Below are 15,374 nucleotides of genomic sequence, written 5' to 3'. Positions count from 1 at the left end.
CCCCAGAAGCACACCCTTGGATAAGGGTTCCAGTGTTGGTTATTTATTTGGGACTTGATCCCAGGAGATACTACAGAGTGGAATGTGAGCCGGGGATGGAAATAATCTGATAAAAGGTTTCTAGCAAGCTGATTAATGCAGTGGGCATCAGAGCTCAGCCCTGCTGGGGCTCTGGAAGGCAGGAGTGCAGCTGTCCCAGCTGAGGGCCAAGGACACTGGCAGCTGAGGGCTGTTTCTGGGGACAGTCATTCCTGCATTTGGGGGCCAGAGGAGAGGGCTGAGGCAGAGTCACAGGTATTCACAATAAGCAGAAGTGGGTGTCAAGGACAGGGTGTGGGGCACTGACAGGGCCCTCTTAGTGTGTTCAGATGACACAGGTTGGCACCCAACCCTACCTCACACCCCGGATCTTCAAAGAAACGAGTTCCCAGAAACCAGGAGGTCCTCAATGGCTTAGGGAGAGCCCAGGACCACACAGAGATTCAGCTAAGCGTGAAAAGGTGCCCCTTGGGTTAGGAGGGGACTTGGTGCAGAGGGACCCTCACCTCCTTTTTCTCCACACAGGTGAGGACTTTGTTAAGATGACGGGATATATGCAAATGTCCCCATGAACGTGTGTGAGCAGTGTTTCTGGGGAGGGGTATTTGCTCCCTGGGATTGGTTTGGGCTAGAGGGGACTTGAGGTCTTCATGCTGCAGTCCATGGGGAAGAAAGAGGGAGCCACCAGGGGTGCAGTCTTGCCTGGAAACTTCCTCTGGGCAGAAGCCTCCCCAGCTGGCCTGCGGCTCTTCCTGCCTTTGCACGCCAGTTGCGTCTCAAGGAAACAAGACTCAGCTACCAACACTTAGAGCTAGACCATGCTGTTTCCACGGAACACCAAGATTTAGGTGATAATAAATTATTACCAAGGGAAAGGGGCTCTTATGAGCTAAAGCTCATCTGTAAAACCTGTCAATCTTGTGCAGAATGTTGAAAAAATGTCACTCTTTTCCAGAAATCTCTGGGGTCTGTCTTACTACTGAAGTGCTACCTAGAAAAAATAATAAAAATTTAACAAATTGCAAAGGATGAAGTCTTCTGCATAGAAACGGTCTGGCTGGGGCGGTGGCTCATGCCTGTAATCCCAGCACTTTGGGAGGCCGAGGCGGGCAGATCACGAGGTCAGGAGATCGAGACCAGCCTGGCTAACACGGTGAAACCCTGTCTCTACTAAAAAATACAAAAAATTAGCAGGCGCCTGTAGTCCCAGCTACTCAGGAGGCTGAGGTAGGAGAATGGCGTGAACCAGGAGGCGGAGCTTGCAGTGAGCCGAGATCGCGCCACTGCACTCCAGCCTGGGCGACAGAGCAAGATTCCATCTCAAACAAACAAAAAAGGCCGGGCGCGATGGCTCAAGCCTGTAATCCCAGCACTTTGGGAGGCCGAGGCGGGCGGATCACGAGGTCAGGAGATCGAGACCATCCTGGCTAACACGGTGAAACCCCGTCTCTACTAAAAAAAAAAAACACAAAAAATTAGCCGGCCGAGGTGGCGGGCGCCTGTAGTCCCAGCTACTCGGGAGGGTGAGGCAGGAGAATGGCGTGAACCCCTGGGGGCGGAGCCTGCAGTGAGCCAAGAACGCGTGCCACTGCACTCCAGCCTGGGCGACAGCGAGACTCTGTCTCAAAAAAAAAAAAAAAAAACAAAAAACCCCCCAAAAAACAAAAAGAAAGAAAAAACCAGGAGGTCACCGTCCTTGGAGATTTAGCTCCCAGCAGACGTGCCCTCAGGTGGAACCTGCCCCACCTTCCAGCCACAGTGGGGATGGACACTTGGCTGCCAGTTCTCAGACAAGAGCAAGGTTTTAGAGGACACTGTAAGGGCACGCACAGCATTAAGGCCTCATATAGCTGTGCAGTGACACAGCCTTGTGCAACCACCACCATCCTCTTCAGTCAGCGTGAATGCTGCTGGCAGGATTCCTGGAGGTTCGAAAGCCTAAGGTCCTTATTAGGTACTTGTTGGGTCTGAAGTGCTCAGTGGCGGAGGTGTGCTGGTTGACCGCAAGCAGACTGTCAGCGGGTGAAAGCGGATGGTATTCGCAGTGAAAAGCTCCGGTGGGTCTTTCTGCAGGACTGAGATTGCTGACTGGGGAGAATCTTACCCTGTACTTAACGTCTTCTGGAAACCAGATGGTCAGTGAGGACACAGCCACGGCCAGGGAGAAGATTCCTGACACATCCGGGAGTACCTGAAGGGCGGTGTGTGCTGGGCTGCCCGCTCTTCCCCTAAAGGACAACTTGGCACATTGGCAGCTGGGCTTTCTCATGACCGTGAGTGGCTCTAGCCTCCAGCATGAACAAGGTACTGGGCAGACTGCAGCCTCAGAGCACTTCCTGATCAGGACCTTGTTGGAGCCTAACTAGGAAGGCTGGGTGAGAACCGCACTACTCCGGAGCTGCCTGAAGTGCAATGTTCTGGGCTTCTTTGGCAAGGGGAGGAGGGCATTTGATTGGTGACTGTGGTAGGAAGTGGAATTTGAGCTGAAGCGTGAATCCAGTCCTCAGCCTGGTGATCCTTGGAAGTGGCCAAGTCACAAGTTATGACTTAATACACCCTTGTCACCTTTGGGGAACTACACCATACAAGTAGACTGAACTACTTGACAGGAATAACAAATAGGACATCGCTATTCGGATGACGTGTTTTTGGCAAGAGCACGTCCCTTGCCTTCACTCCAGAGAATAAGAGTTCATTTACTGACAGGGGTTAAAGTTGAGGGCAGGGTTGTGAACTACGGATTACGAGGCACCCTGGAAGACAGACGAGGGACATTCTTTATGGTGCCAGAGCTCTTGCTCCTGCTTCCACGGTCCCCTCGCCTTCATGATCATTTCACGTCAGTAACCTGTGAATACCCCGGGCCAAGTTCTCTAGTTTAGCCTCGCAGTGTTGGTAACAGCGAGAGGATCTACTCTTCAAACGTTAGGGTCTAAGAAATGGTGCCATTAAAAGGTGTAATTTTACTCAGGAAGGGTAAGGAAAACATGAGCACGGGGGCGGTGGGGAGCGAAGCCCCTGAACAGGGAAAGAGGCAGACAGGAATGGGTATTCACTGTCCCTCCGCTTTCAGTGGGTGACAAAATTGGGGCTTGTGTGTCTCCTGATGAAGCTGTTCACAGTAACACAAATGCAACTGTCTATAATACATCATGAAGACAGATAATGCTGTTTCTCCAAAATTTTATTTTAATTTAAATTACAGGGCCAGCCAGATATTCTGATAAGAAATTCACTTTTCCTTAGGAGAAAGAAAATGCTTTCATGGCATTGCTAACAAATGTATACATCTCCACTTTTTTAAGGGTTAAAAATCACATTAAGTAACTGCCTTATGTAAAATTAAACCTTTATAACACAAAAAGAAACCACTTCCAGTATAATAGTCTTGGTAATATGAATATATTAAACGATCATAACTTCAAATGCAACATTTCAAACTTAAATGTTTTCACATTGTTTTGCTTAAAAACAAAACCCAAGAAGTCTGAACCACCTTCAGATTCCAGCGCAAGAGTAACATGTTAATGTCTCTGACACGCTGCACCCCTCACTGTCTTCCACCTAAAAGGCTACAACATCATTGCCAAAGTGGAAGCTGTTCTACACGTGTAAGTTCTAAGAATGAGCTTGGCAAGAAGACATTTCTTCCACTTGGTGTAATCCATGTTTTTACACTAACTCCATACACACAGCACTACACCACAAAGCCAGGACACCACATGACGGCCAAGTCTTCCTTCCTAAACATCCCAAGGAGACTAGATTGCCTTATTTCACACAGATTCTGGTAAAGACAGTCTCAGGAAATGCCAATTATGATGTAGACTGCCATTTTAATAAAAATAAAATATATCTATATTTTCTGGAGCTATTTTCCGGAGCTATTTTCCTAACTGGTGTTCTTGAAGGTTTTAAAACCTGCTGAAACAGCAATTGGGAGGCCCATTTTACTGGCCAATATATAATTCCATTAGTAAGAGAGGCTAGCAAAGAATAATCATATCAATTTCTTAATCAGCTGCAGCCATGCTGAATTTGAACTGGCAAACTGATTTGTAAGTTGTTAGTTGTGATCTTCATATCACTAACATGAACAGATACCATTCTAATAACTTTACACAGATATAGTCTAGAAGACATTGTTCTGCCGTGGTCACAGTAACAAAAAAGTGGTGCAAAATCAGTTACTTTATAAATACTGATAATTTGCAGCATTAAGGAACAGGACATTAAAAAAAATAAATTTCCCCATAGGACACCTATGACTAGGAAGTCATCTTTTCCTAAGAGAAGCCAAAGTTTTAATTATTCAGTTCACAACTATTGTACTGGGTTACTTAGTCTAAGAAAGAAAAGGTGCTCTATAGAGGTTTCCCACACACACAAAGAATCAGCATTAATTTAGCATAATCTCTATCATTCACAGATCTGGCAGATTCATTAACTCATTTTAAATGAATAAGGCCAATAGGATGCAGGAAGGTGTGGCTGACTGAGCTCCAGGGCTGTATCGCAGCTTACTGATGGCACCCCATTAGGTAACTGAATACAAAGGATTGGTTTACTTTTTTTTTCTTTTAATGCTGTGATACTTAAATGTTAAATCAGCATTTTCATGTGATCTGAAGTATTTCAATTACATATGAGCATTCATTGTTTTTTGCAAAAACTCAGTATTAGGTAATAGTTACATACTACTACAATAACATTCCTCTGCTGTACAAATTAAACCATTTAAAAGAAATGAGCATTCTAAGAATTATATACAAAAGAAACCTTTAAGCAGTGTTGAAATGAAATGCAAGGTGTCACTGCTAGCTCTACTGTTTTAAAATATCTTCGAAAAGTAAAATTAACAAATACCCTTCAACATATCCAGGTTTACAAGTCTCAAGAAAATCAAATGTCAAAAAATTCTAGAAAGCTGTGAAAAGCATATATACATTTTCCTTATGATCTTATGAGGCTTCTTTACACTTTGAAGAAGTTGCTAAGTTTCAGTATCAATTTATTCGCATGTCAACTTTATCTGCCCCCAAACTCCCATTTTGGATAGCTCCCCTCTGATTTCAGATAAAGCTCTGCGTCATCTTCCTTCAGCGAAGGTGCGCGATCTGAAGGTGCGCGATCTGACGCAGGGATGCCAGGTGTGCACTTGCCACACTGCACTCAGATCGCCAACAAAGATGGGTGCAAACACATAGGTCTAATCTGATATCAGTGCCCTCTTTCCTAAACCACACTCTCATCCATACATTTGCCTTCATGAACCCAGCCATGTTCAGAACTCCCGTAGCACAGAGCCTTTGAATTCTGAAATGACACAAAGATCAAGAGAAAGCCCACATGTGCCCTAGTGTGCAAGCAGCAGCAGCTACGATCTCCAACCTGGACTGAAAAACAAAAGGGTAAAATGAAAAACCGTTCACTTAACAGCAGATTAGCAGTAATGTTCCTCATGAATCAATAAGAGTGCCTGATGCTGAATAGCTAACAGCAAATGCTGAATTTGGATTTAACACAGATGTTTATTGGAGATTAAGCTTCTTGCTGAGCTGGTCTCTTCAAATCCCTGATCTGTTTAACTAAATAGGTCTTCTCGTCGTTAAACTGCTCGTCCTCCGTCCTGTCATTCTGAAACTTGCTGAGGAACTCTATGAGTTTGGTCTGGTTCTTGAGGAGGATGTCTAGGATGGGCTGTGTCTTGTTAGGATTGGCTACAAACACCTGCATGGAGAGAAATGCACATGAGGCACAGAGAAAGAACAAAACGCAGCCACACCTGAGCTGCGGCCACAGCGCAGAAAAGCAGAGCTATGCTCTCCTGGGGTGGCGCTGAAGTCAGGGTCATTAGGTTTTACTTTAGAAGGCCTTATTTTACAATTTGGAAAAAAATTAATAATTACATGTTTTAACACAAAACGACTGATAAACTCATTCTGCCAGCCCTGCAACACAGTGTTTAGTATTAAATACAGACTTTGATTTTAGGATAAAATGGGCAGAAATTATTCCCCAGCACAAGAGGTCAGATTGGATTTTAAGAATGAAACCTCCACAGAAAGCATTAAGAAATGCTTTTGTTTTGCAGTTAATACTCTTCTAGACCAAAGATAATGACATTCCTCTATGAACAAACTTTCTCGTTCCCAAATCCAAATAGTAACCCCTGATTCCGGGTCTACGTTTCTGTTTAAAAGTCATAGCACACAAATGTGAAAAGTGTCTGAATTTAATTAAGTCACCTGGATTACCAAAGTGAGGCTAATAATTTCCGTTATTTGCGAATGAAAGAAGAGGAACAATTCTAGTGGACAGTATCATTGACGGTTCTAGTACTCTACCTTAAAAACGTGAAAGGCCTCAAACTGGATGTTGCGACTTTTGTCTCGCAGCAGGTTCATCATTAATTTGAGGTTCTCAGGTTTACTGATGTATTTTGTCATAATTGTGAAGTTGTGTCTATCTAGTAGTAGTTCACCGAGAAGCTGAGAAGACATTTAAACAATTACTCTTACACTGTTATTAAAATTTAAAGAAAAATCAAAGTTTAAAAAATTTATAATCATCATTAAGTATAGAGTATCAGTAGGCACTCAAAAGACCGAAGAACTGAACTGAATTACAACCTAAAAGCTATCAAGGGCCTTCTCTCTGCCGCCTGAATGCCTTCCTACCTTTCCCTGAGGAGATGAAATCTACAGGAGGCCTGACGCTTCTCTCTGCAGAGGATGTTCAAGATGCCCCCTTGGCCCCGAGTGGGAGACTCTCAAAGCCTCCCCTTTAAGCATGCATTTGTGTTAGCTCACTAAAAAGAAACTATTCAAGAAAATGGTCAAAAGTTATTGATTATTCCTGTTAACTAACCACAAACCTTAGCTTAATTTTAAAAAACTATTTTTAAATTTTATTTAGTGGGACTTCCCAAGATAAAGGGTTTTGTGTCCAAAGTTTTCCATATGTGTACCCTGCACATGCCACAGGTATCATTTTATCACAGCTAATTCAGAAAGGTTTACACAAGTGAGTATTTTTCTGCTCCTTCTTAGGTCTCCTGAAGATAATCCAGTGTTTTCTTACTGACCCCTCATCATCACTAATTATACCAATTACGCTAAAAAACATCTGTTTACTTCAGGGTTTACTAATTTCTGGAGAGTTGGTTATATCATATAAACTCATAACTTTTAAACTGTCACTGCTTACTCTTTCCTAAAACCAGCAGTCACTTCTTCAGGTGGTCAACATGCCAACAACCTGGCCAAGGCTGCGTGTGCAGAGCCAGCAGTGGGGCAGGTGCCAAGCTGCGGTCCTTGTGGACAGAGGCAGAGCAGTGGAGAGCTTGCTCCCTGGTGCCAGCCTGCCTGGGTTCCAATCCTGGCTCCCTACTTCTTGTGAGCTCTGTAATCTTGAGCACATTATTGAACTCCTCTGTGTCTCGGTTCCATCATCTGTATAATGGAACAGTGCCTCTATCTCAGGAGAGTGCAGTGAGAAACGAGCGTCAGTGTGCAAAGCACACATCAGGCCTGCATCTACAGAGATGTGAGTGAGTGAGGGCTAAGGGAAGAAAAGGCGCAAATAGCGGCTCTGTGTCTTTGCTTTAATTGCTTTTGTTGCTTCCTTTCTGGGTTTCTGGCTATGTTCTAGATACTTGAAGTTTCCAGATAACTGATCTCTGGATAAGTAACTTGTCATCATATTAAATAAAAAATGAGCTGATGTACAAGAAAACAAATCTATTTTACTTAGGCTTTATAAGGAACTCATAGGAAGAACTCAAAGGTAGGCTTCATATCAACGTGAATCACAAAATCTATTCTTGCGGTGAGAAGCAACCAGTATCTACTCTTACAAAGACTGAAAAGTTAGTATTATGTGATTTATAGCTTTAGTGTTCTTTTTCTATCACAGAAACCAAAGAAAATCTGAAGGAAGATGACTTTAAATATGTAATTTTTTTTAAATTTTTGAGATAGTCTCACTCTGTCACACAGGCTGGAGTGCAATGGCACAATCTTGGCTCATTGCAACCTCCACCTCCCGAGCTCAAGTGATTCTCGTGGCCTCAGCCTCCCAAGTAGCTGGGACTACAGGCTTGTGCCACCAGACCTGGCTAATTAATTTTTGGGGGTAGATAGAGGGTTTCACCATGTTGACTAGGCTGGTCTCGAACTCCTGACCTCCATCCATCCACCTGCCTCGGCCTCCCAAAGTGCTGGGATTACAGGCGTGAGCCACCGTACTCAGCCCAAACATGCAATCCTTTACTAAAAAACTTGGAGTCTTGCATAGGGAATATACATTTGCTGGCAACATAAATATGGGAATAAATAAATTCCAATGTGGCTACAAAAAAGAAAGTACAATTAAAATCCATCTTTAAAGTATGGCTGGTGCTGAAGCCGCTCCATGTGTTCACGGGGCACTCACAGGTCCACCGCTAACATCAACTGCAGGAGCCAGCAACTTGCTTTATATCTTCCTAAGGGCTTGGAAATGGCAGTCTCAGCCTTTCTTTTCATGTTGTAATTCTGAATGGCAGAAGGGTCTTGAAGGCCTTTCTCCTTATCCAAACAGCCCAAGAATCCAACATTTGGTCAAAGTTTATGGATTTGTCAATAACCCGCCTCCCCCGGCCCCCGCTTCCTCCCACAATGGCCCTAGAAGCTACTAACCTAGGCTATCCTGTCTGGCCTTTGTGGCCTTAGAAGATACTGACTCCAGTGAACTGTGTGCATCTGTGTAACCGCTGGCAAGAGTAGTATACCTCAGCCCTTTGAGGATCACAGAGCAGGAGAGGCCCCAGGCACCTCCACTCTCTCACACACTGATGTCCAGGGAGGAGAAACTTCTCCCACAGCTGCCAGGAAGTTCTGTCCAATCCCCCAAAGATGAAAGGATAACAAATGATCCTCTAGCCAGGGGAGGGGGGGCCCAAGCAACAGCAATGAATGGAAAGCAAGGGGCCTGGCTGGACTGTGCCTGTTCCCCAGCTGTGGCTGTCACGGATGCCCTGCTGCAGGAATTACAGCCTTACACGGAAAGAAGGCATATGCTGTTCTGAAAGAAAGTGTGATTGAAAATGCGGACAGTGGAGTGTTCCTATCAAAGGACACAAAGTATTGCAGATGCTCCTAGTGTCGTTTAGTCTTTTCCACAGGAAGATAAGGTCCTCAAGGGAAATTTCCCCACGGTAGGAAGGGGATGAGTGGATGGAGTCTTGGTCATTATCGGTCCAGACACCCATGAGGGGAAGAACTCTGGGCAGAGTCAAATTTTAAATGGACCTGGCAAAAAACTGAATGGAATTATGATTTTCCCTCAAATCCTCTGTGACTTCATCTATATTTCCTGTCGGGACTGCTTACTGACAGAATGGAGGGTATGCACTTATTAACTGCTATAAGAACTTTCTACAGCAGGGGTCAGCAAACTATCAAGGGCCAAACAGTACATATTTTAGACTTTGCAGACCATAGGGTCTCTGGGGCATCTATTTAATTCTGCTGCTGGAGCTCAAAACAGCCACAGACCAATATGTAAATAAATGAGCATGTCTTTATTCCAGTAAAACTTTACTTACAAAAACAGGCAGCTGGCTGGATTTAGCCCATGGGTTGTAGTTTGCCAACCCTTGTTCTACAGTTTAAATCTTAAATTTAACATTGTAAACTTGCAAAGGATATCCTATTTTGATACAAAGCAGCCAAGCCTGTCTATGGTCCACAGCCTCACACGCACATTGCCTCCCTCCACTCTCACACACCTGCCTGTGCCACCCAGGCCACAGCCCAGGAGCACAGCACCTGGAGTGCCTTCATCTAGCTGATATGACTACGGCTCAAAATCTCAAAGAATGCACGGCTAGGAGATGAAGTCTTCTTCAAACTGCCGTTCATTCCCTTTCTGTGTCTCCACCTTACTAGGAAGCAGGAAGGTGCTCCACATGGATCACTGTCCAACTCCATTCCTTTCCGCAAAAATCTTGACCCTCGGCAAAGGTATTTATTTCCCCCAAAGGTCTATGACCCATCCTGCACATCTCCCTTTCCCCAAATCCACATTTCAAACACAAGGTGCAGAAATAAGCTATACAAAATGGTCTGTCATACCTTCAGTGACTGTCTTTTTGTCACATAATTTTCTGAATGAAGTAACTTCTCATATTCACTGAAAAACTAAAAGATAAGAAAACATATATCAGGGTTATTGCAAAAAAAAAAAAAAAAAAAAAGACTGGTAGGTAACATTGTAAATTAGCTTAAGGACACGCTTCTCACACCATGAAGGCCAACAGCTGCCCTGGCTCCCCTGCCACTCTCTTTCATGTCTTCCTCTGAGACTGTCAGGTGATCCCACCAATCCCTTCCAAGAAGATGGCTCCTGGGACTGAGCCACTTCCCAGTTCCAGCCAGGCCCACAGAGAGAGCTTAAATCCAGGCCTCTCTGTCACCCCAAGCTCCCTATGCACAAAACCTAACTCCCTTACCCCTCACACTTCTGCTTGTTGAGTCTGCTCTCATATCTTGATGTTAGATTGAAAAACTCGTATTTTATATAAACAAGAATTCAATTTGTTCAAAGCACAACCACAAAGAGAAAAGTTATCTGCTCTTTCAATGTATCAGGCAAAGAAAGAAAGTAATTCAGAATAGAAATTAAGAGAGGAGAAATTCAGCATTGTGTTAACCAGGCCGACACCGAAGGTGGGGCTTAGGCTCAGACCTGGCGGATGGGAGGGATTTCACTCAGAAATGGAGGGGAGAAAAGAGAATCTGGGCGGAGAAAAAAGGAAGGGCATAGCATGAATGAAGCCCCGGGGAGAACAAAATGCCACAAATTTAAGAACTGACAGGTCCGCTAGACCTTCAAAACAGCGGTCACTGGCAAGAGTGGCACTGCTGGAATGGTGAGGGCTAGAAGCCCATTAAAGCAGAGAGTTAGAAAACCGAAACGACAGGCACTCGGGGGCCAAGGCTATCCTTCAAAAACCTAGTAGACAAGGCTAGTTAGCCTTAAGATTTTCTTTTTTGTCTGTCTGTTTAAACCACAGATAGGTTTAAAACATTCTGAAAGTCTGCAGCACTAGTATGACTGTTGGATCTTGGTGCTTTCCTGAGACTTTCCTTTGGTCATGGCGAGTGCCAGGGGATGCCTGCTTTGTCATCTGTCCATGAGAGAACTACTGGTGTCCATGCTTTATGATGGGTCCTCATTAGCCATTCATCTGTGGTCTAGAGCAGGGGATGGCACTATGGCCTGCTGCCTGCTTGTGAAAAGTTCTTCTGGAACACATCCATGCTCATTTGTTTACTGAACATGAATTCACTGAAAAGTTTATGTATTATTTACAGCTGCTTTCACAGAACAACAGACAGGAGAGTCAAAGAGACCATATGGCTTACAAAGCCTCAAAAATTTGCTTTCCAGCCTTCTTGGTGTAGAGCTAACACAGAAATATACATTATTTCTTTTGTCTGCCTCTTGGCAGAGGTGAGCTGGCCATCTATTTGGTAAGTATTTGAGTTAGATTTCTCTCTTTTCAGAAAAAGCTGTTAAGTCTACCTTCTCAAATGATCATCAAACTGATGATCAAAACAACTGGACTTGCTTTTAATCAGTAATAAAATATATACATCTCAAGTTCTTGATAAAAAATGCAAGTTAAGATTTTCTGCTGCATCTTTGGATAAGCTTGGTTGCAAGAAACTTCTCATGGAGAACTGCCTGAAGAGAGCATGTATGTGGCCCCTGTTTCCTTCAGAGTATGTTAGATTTTCCTCTGAATTAGGACAGACAAAGAATAAGTAACAAACCTAGATACCTGTCCTCCCACCCACTTCTGGGTTCCTCAAAGACTTGCTTTCAGGGAACTGCATCAGAGTTGAGCATTTTATTTACTGCAATGCCACGGCAATGACTGTCCACTACATGACACTGTAACTTGACTCTCCTTTAAGAATGCCAAGGAGAGAAACCTGTTTCAGGTCCCAGTGCTAGGAAAGGTTACGTTTCTTTTGAGCAGCCAGCATGTATTTTACTCTACAAATACTGTCATCTTTTAATTGCTTTTATTTCTTTCTACACTTTGGTTATTAGAAAGCTCAGAGCCAAACTGGACCAGAATTTAGAGCATGCATTTTGGTGTAATAACCTCACCTGTGGCTTTAAATTACCCACATCCCCCACTGCTTCTCCCTCTGGAAGATCTGACTGCTTTCTATATATTTGTTGCCTCACATACGTTTTTTCTAAAATCCTGTTAACCGATGTCATCTATTAACAACATGTAGGAAACTATTTTACTGCAAAATTAAATAGATTTCACTGTAGCAAATGTCTTGGAAATCAGCTAGTCTGTGTCTTTGGTAGGCCTTCAATTACCAGTATGTTGAAAAATCTTTGTGGTGATGATAAATGAGCTAACGTTTATTAAATGCTTCCTGTGTGCCAGGCACTGTGCCATGCACATCACATACACGTTCTTATCTAATCCTCATGATGATCCCAGTAGACAGGTACTATGAAGAGCCTTCTTCAGGGTGGAAGACCCTGAAGGCACAGAGGGTGCATGAAGGCAGCTGCTGAAGTCTTACCAGCCCATGGTAGGGCTGAGACTTGCAGCCAGAATCCAGGCAGTCCAAGGCTCAAGTCCATGCTTCTATCTACTGTAAAAAGGCCCTGATGATGACAGGGCTGCCATTTGAAAGCAATAAACATACAAGAAGAAACACACCCATATCCTAATATACATGAGCTGGAATAAAAATAAAAGACCAGCAATTTTTAAGCCATTTATGAGGCTACTTACGAGGGACTTGTGTGCTCAGTGTTGTGTTATGTTCTTACTGGGAGTGGAGGGCAGGGGGAAAAGACAGGAAAAAAAAAAAACACAAAAGAACAAGAAAGCATAGATTTTTGCCTCTAAGAATCTTGTAATGTATTTGAACAGCAAAGTGAATAATGAAGTATTAATGAGACTTAGGATTTCAAAAATTTAAATGAGTACTGGAAAAATTAAAATCTAAACCAAATCTTGCAGGATAGACAAGAATTTTAAGTGGATTGTCATTCTTCTAACCTCTTTACGGGCACCTATCAGAATCTTCGACGACGTGTAGTTAAACCAGTACATCACCACAGTGCTTGTGGGTATTGTGGAAGATCCTCCTGAGGCCAGCAGAACTGGCAGTGGGGGAAGAGATCATTTCACACGGCAGCCCTAGAGGCAGTTGTGTGAGTCTAGGGAAGTCAAGCTATCAAGCACTCTGGAAATCACTGACAAATCTCTGGGGGACACTATTACCAGGAACATCTGACATTGACTCAGTGCTGGAAGGGACCTTACCGACAAGCTAGTCCAATGTCCTCATTTTACAATAAGGACGGACTTCTAAGTCCCCAAGCGGTTAACTGCCTTGGCCATGGCCACAAAGGAGTGAGCAGTAGAGCAGGAGCAGAGCCGGGCTCCCGTCCCCTCTGGCCAGTGCTGCTCTCATCCTATCAGCTGCTGCCTCCCTTTCTCTCTATTTGTATGCAGCAGAAATGTGGGGCAACTGACGGAAAAGGAAGGAAAAGTTAAAAAGTCAGATAATTTTCCTACTATCTTTACTATCATTTTAGCAGCAAAATGCTCTATTTTCCTCTTTTAAAGCAATAATAGCTTCAAAGGGCAGTATGTCAATCAAAAAGATCTACTTCTGACCAAGTAATATTCTATAAGCTGTTTAAGTACAGAAATAACTACAGCACCATTTATAAACATCACATATGCAAATAAATATTCTAGTACAAAAACCCAACGTAAGTCTTTCATTTCTGGTAACAAAAGTTACAATTTATTATTTAAAAATAGTATTGCATATACTTACTCTATCATAATGCTGTTCCAAAAATTCTGCACTGAGCAATTTATGTCTTGTAAGTAAATCCTACAAAAAGAAAAAAAAATTTTTTACAGTTGTTCTCCAAGTTTTCAAAAAAGAGAATCCTAAAACATTCCACACCATTTTACCTAATAAAAACTGTTGTTAAAAATCACCATACTTAACATTTGAGCATGAAATTGTATCAAAAACACTGATTCTATAAGAGCAAAATAAAATCATTAATTATTTGGAACTGCAATTTTAATGATTATGATAAGTCATGGATCTATAGCTCTTAGAAAAAATGATAAAGGCAATGGAAATATAAACTAAAGGAAAAGAATAAGGAATTGTAGTGAAATTAAAGTTAACACTCCCCAAGTGGGCTGGTTATTTAAAAACAAAAACACAAAAACAAAGCTAACAGTAGTGGTAAACTGTCAAACAGCCCACTTAGCGCTCCTGGTGGAGAAAGAGGAAATTTCTTCTATTAGAAAAAGGATTAGAGGCTCTATTTTCTTCCTCCTAAGTTTAATCACATTCAGGTTCATAGCTAATGCAAATTTTTTAGAGGCAGAATGTGTTTTAGGTAAGCAGAATGTTGGTACGATAACGTAGAATTAACAATGACTGTGAACCTCCCGTCTGATTTTGTATTACCATGAAACAGAACCCTATCCCTCACCCTGTAGCTTTCCCAAGGATCATTCAGAAATATTTACTATGTGCCAGATAAAATTCTAGGTGCTAGGGCTTCAAAGATAAAAAGATATGATCCCTGCCTTCAAGGATCTAGAAGTTAGCAAAGGACTAGCCTTGGTCTCACTGGGTGGGAAAGAGAATGGGAACAAGTGACAGCAGGAAGGCCTGGCCAGTAGCCGGTAAACTAACGGATTGAGGTCCTTTGTACCTCTGCTAAAGAGGATAGTGCCAATCATTGCCTTTCTCCCAACCAACTTTCCTAGTTTTCGTTCCTGTTTATGTTTGAAGGTTGCCCAGGTTACAAAGAACTAGTGTTTCCTGAAGTATGCTGAAATGAAACACTGGTTCTGAGAAATGCTTTAAGAAATGTCCCATGGTCAAGCAAACGAGGGAAGTGCCACAGCTCACTCCAGATGTCAGGTCCTAGACTGCAGAGGGAGCTCTTTTATCATCTACTTTCTGTGAAAGTCCTTCCTGAAACGGCCTCTGTACAGGCTTTCCCCACTGCATGGTTACCTACTGTTCGTCTTTCGGACCTCAACTCCTCCTGACTGGTCACCAGCACGAAAGCACTGGACATAGCTGTGACTTTACACTGGTTTGTGGGATTATTTGATTCAAGTTTCTCTTATGCTACACTGTAAGTTCCGTAAATACCAGGATCGTGTCTGTTTTTATTAACCTTTGAATTCCCAGCACCTATGCAGTGCCCAGCGCATAGTAACAGCTTAATATTTAATAAATCAATGAATGAACCAA

At 43.1% G+C, this 15,374-nt stretch overlaps 1 protein-coding gene across 1 annotated transcript in view; it reads right to left on the bottom strand.

Annotated features, from left to right (window-relative positions):
* Positions 1-3,205: 3,205 nt before the first annotated feature.
* CAB39 (calcium binding protein 39) overlaps positions 3,206-15,374 on the bottom strand; it is a 61,036-nt gene continuing 48,867 nt past the window's right edge. The window contains exons 5-8 of the mRNA XM_055290928.2: positions 13,917-13,976; positions 10,158-10,223; positions 6,387-6,530; positions 3,206-5,769 (exon numbers count right to left, since the gene is read on the bottom strand). Coding sequence (XP_055146903.1) covers positions 5,581-5,769; positions 6,387-6,530; positions 10,158-10,223; positions 13,917-13,976 — 459 coding nt within the window. The 3' untranslated portion in view covers positions 3,206-5,580. The remainder of the gene's footprint in view (positions 5,770-6,386; positions 6,531-10,157; positions 10,224-13,916; positions 13,977-15,374) is intronic.

The sequence above is a fragment of the Symphalangus syndactylus genome, chromosome 8, assembly GCF_028878055.3.
Source record: "Symphalangus syndactylus isolate Jambi chromosome 8, NHGRI_mSymSyn1-v2.1_pri, whole genome shotgun sequence".
Classification (NCBI taxonomy): Eukaryota; Metazoa; Chordata; class Mammalia; order Primates; family Hylobatidae; genus Symphalangus; species Symphalangus syndactylus.
Note: the sequence above shows the minus strand (reverse complement) of the source record. Positions and strands in the feature narration are given on the sequence as shown.